The sequence below is a fragment of the Olea europaea genome, unplaced genomic scaffold (assembly GCF_002742605.1).
Source record: "Olea europaea var. sylvestris unplaced genomic scaffold, O_europaea_v1 scaffold23597, whole genome shotgun sequence".
Taxonomy (NCBI): Eukaryota; Viridiplantae; Streptophyta; class Magnoliopsida; order Lamiales; family Oleaceae; genus Olea; species Olea europaea.
In genome coordinates this window covers 1-1686 of record NW_019241724.1, presented here as the reverse complement: position 1 = coordinate 1686, position 1686 = coordinate 1, and the positions used below count along the sequence as shown (strand labels likewise).

At 40.3% G+C, this 1686-nt stretch overlaps 1 protein-coding gene across 1 annotated transcript; it reads left to right on the top strand.

Moving 5' to 3' along the window:
• Positions 1-21: 21 nt before the first annotated feature.
• Positions 22-768, top strand: LOC111381683 (U11/U12 small nuclear ribonucleoprotein 35 kDa protein-like). The gene is made up of 2 exons (XM_023005493.1): positions 22-162; positions 322-768. The coding sequence occupies exons 1-2, from the start codon at positions 148-150 to the stop codon at positions 655-657; spliced, it is 351 nt and encodes a 116-aa protein (XP_022861261.1). The 5' UTR covers positions 22-147; the 3' UTR covers positions 658-768.
• The last annotated feature ends 918 nt before the right edge of the window (positions 769-1686 follow it).

Here is a 1686-nt window from a genome sequence, read left to right as displayed (position 1 = left end):
TGTTAACACCAAGAAGCAATCTATGTTAAAGACTCGACCAAGATGCATTCTGAACTTCCATAAATTATTTGTTACGAGATCAGGAGACAAATTCCATGGGATGATTTAAAGAGGCTTGGCATACCACCTCCCCCTGAAGGAAGATACATGTCACGCTTTCAAGTAAGCAACTTTTATTTAATTTTAACCATTTATCAGCCTTCATATTCTCCGGTTGGTGATCAAGTTCATTTTCTTTCAATCATTGCAAATCATTGAACTTGTTATCGAGCTTGTCGCTGCGGGTAAGAGCATTTCATTTTTCTTCAATTATGTAATTAGATCCCATCACCACCACGAAGAAAAGGAAGTAGCGTGGACTATGAAGACTCTCATAAGCATGAGAAGCGAAGTGTATCTGTCCATCAGCTTGAAAAGTCGGCTAGTCCAGACCGCTCGATTGGCGGAGAGAAGTCCGTATACAGGGAAGAATACCATTACAAGCATCACAAAAGAGGAAGACATTCTCATCGGCATGAAACAAAGTTTTCTGGCCTAGATACGTCATCTGAAGAAAGAAGCTACATGGACAAGGAAGAACGTTCTTCTAAGCACAGTAGAAATTCACGTCGACGTGATAGGTGGAATCCTAATCGGGACGACTCGTATAGTGACTAGGTCAGTTGCTCTGTGTTGTTTGAGGGTAAAAATTGGTATTTATGTCATTGCGACGTGGATAATGCAAAACCATGATAGTTAATGCAAAACCATGATTGATAGTTAAAGATTCTCGCTTGCCTCTTGACTTCTGATTCCAATCCAGTGTCAAGTGTTGGTTGATGCACTTGTCAAGAAAGCGAATTCTCCCAAAAACCGATATATTCACCCTTGGGAGGAGTTGCCCACATCTCTCTTGGTAATAATCTACGGAGGTCCCTTCAATCTTTATGACGAGAATCAAACAGAAATGATGGGAAGATTCACCTCTTAATAGAGTTTCCTTGCTTTCCCTTGTTCATCGAGTACCTGGTCTTGTGCTCATAGGGATGACAAAAAAACCCGTTTAACCCGATATTCGTGGGGCCCCACCCCGAATGGGGTGGGTAATACCCGCCTAACCAGGTACATGGGATGGGTATGGGGCGAGAGTCTTTCTCCCGAAGTGGGTATGAGACAGGTACGAGAAACATAGTCCCCGTCCCGTTTAATATTAATTTCAAATTTAAGTTTTTATCAAACAAAAATAATAGATTTATCATCATTTTTAAAAAGAACATAAGTTGTTTTTAACAAATTGCTGAAAAAGTAATACTATTTACTAATTAAGGACATAAAAAATAAAAAGAAAAAATAAATGAGACAGGATACTTGCTCCGTCCTGCCCCGTTCCGCTTTAATCAGGTATGGATATAGGGTAAGATAACAAAAATACTTGACAGGACGGAGATATGAATGACCAACCCGTCCCATACTCATCCCGTTGCCAACCCTATGTGCTCACTGTGGATTTGGAGGAAATTGATATTGTGCCTTGCAAGAGGTGGAACATTTGTGGATTGTCTGAATCTTGAAGTAGATGATCATCATCGTCTGCACGATTGAACCAAATGAAAAGATATGGTCTACAAAGTACATAGTGCAATCTAGTTACTGCAACGAGATCATATTGCTTCTACTGCTTCCGTAAAGAAACCACCCCAGGAATGA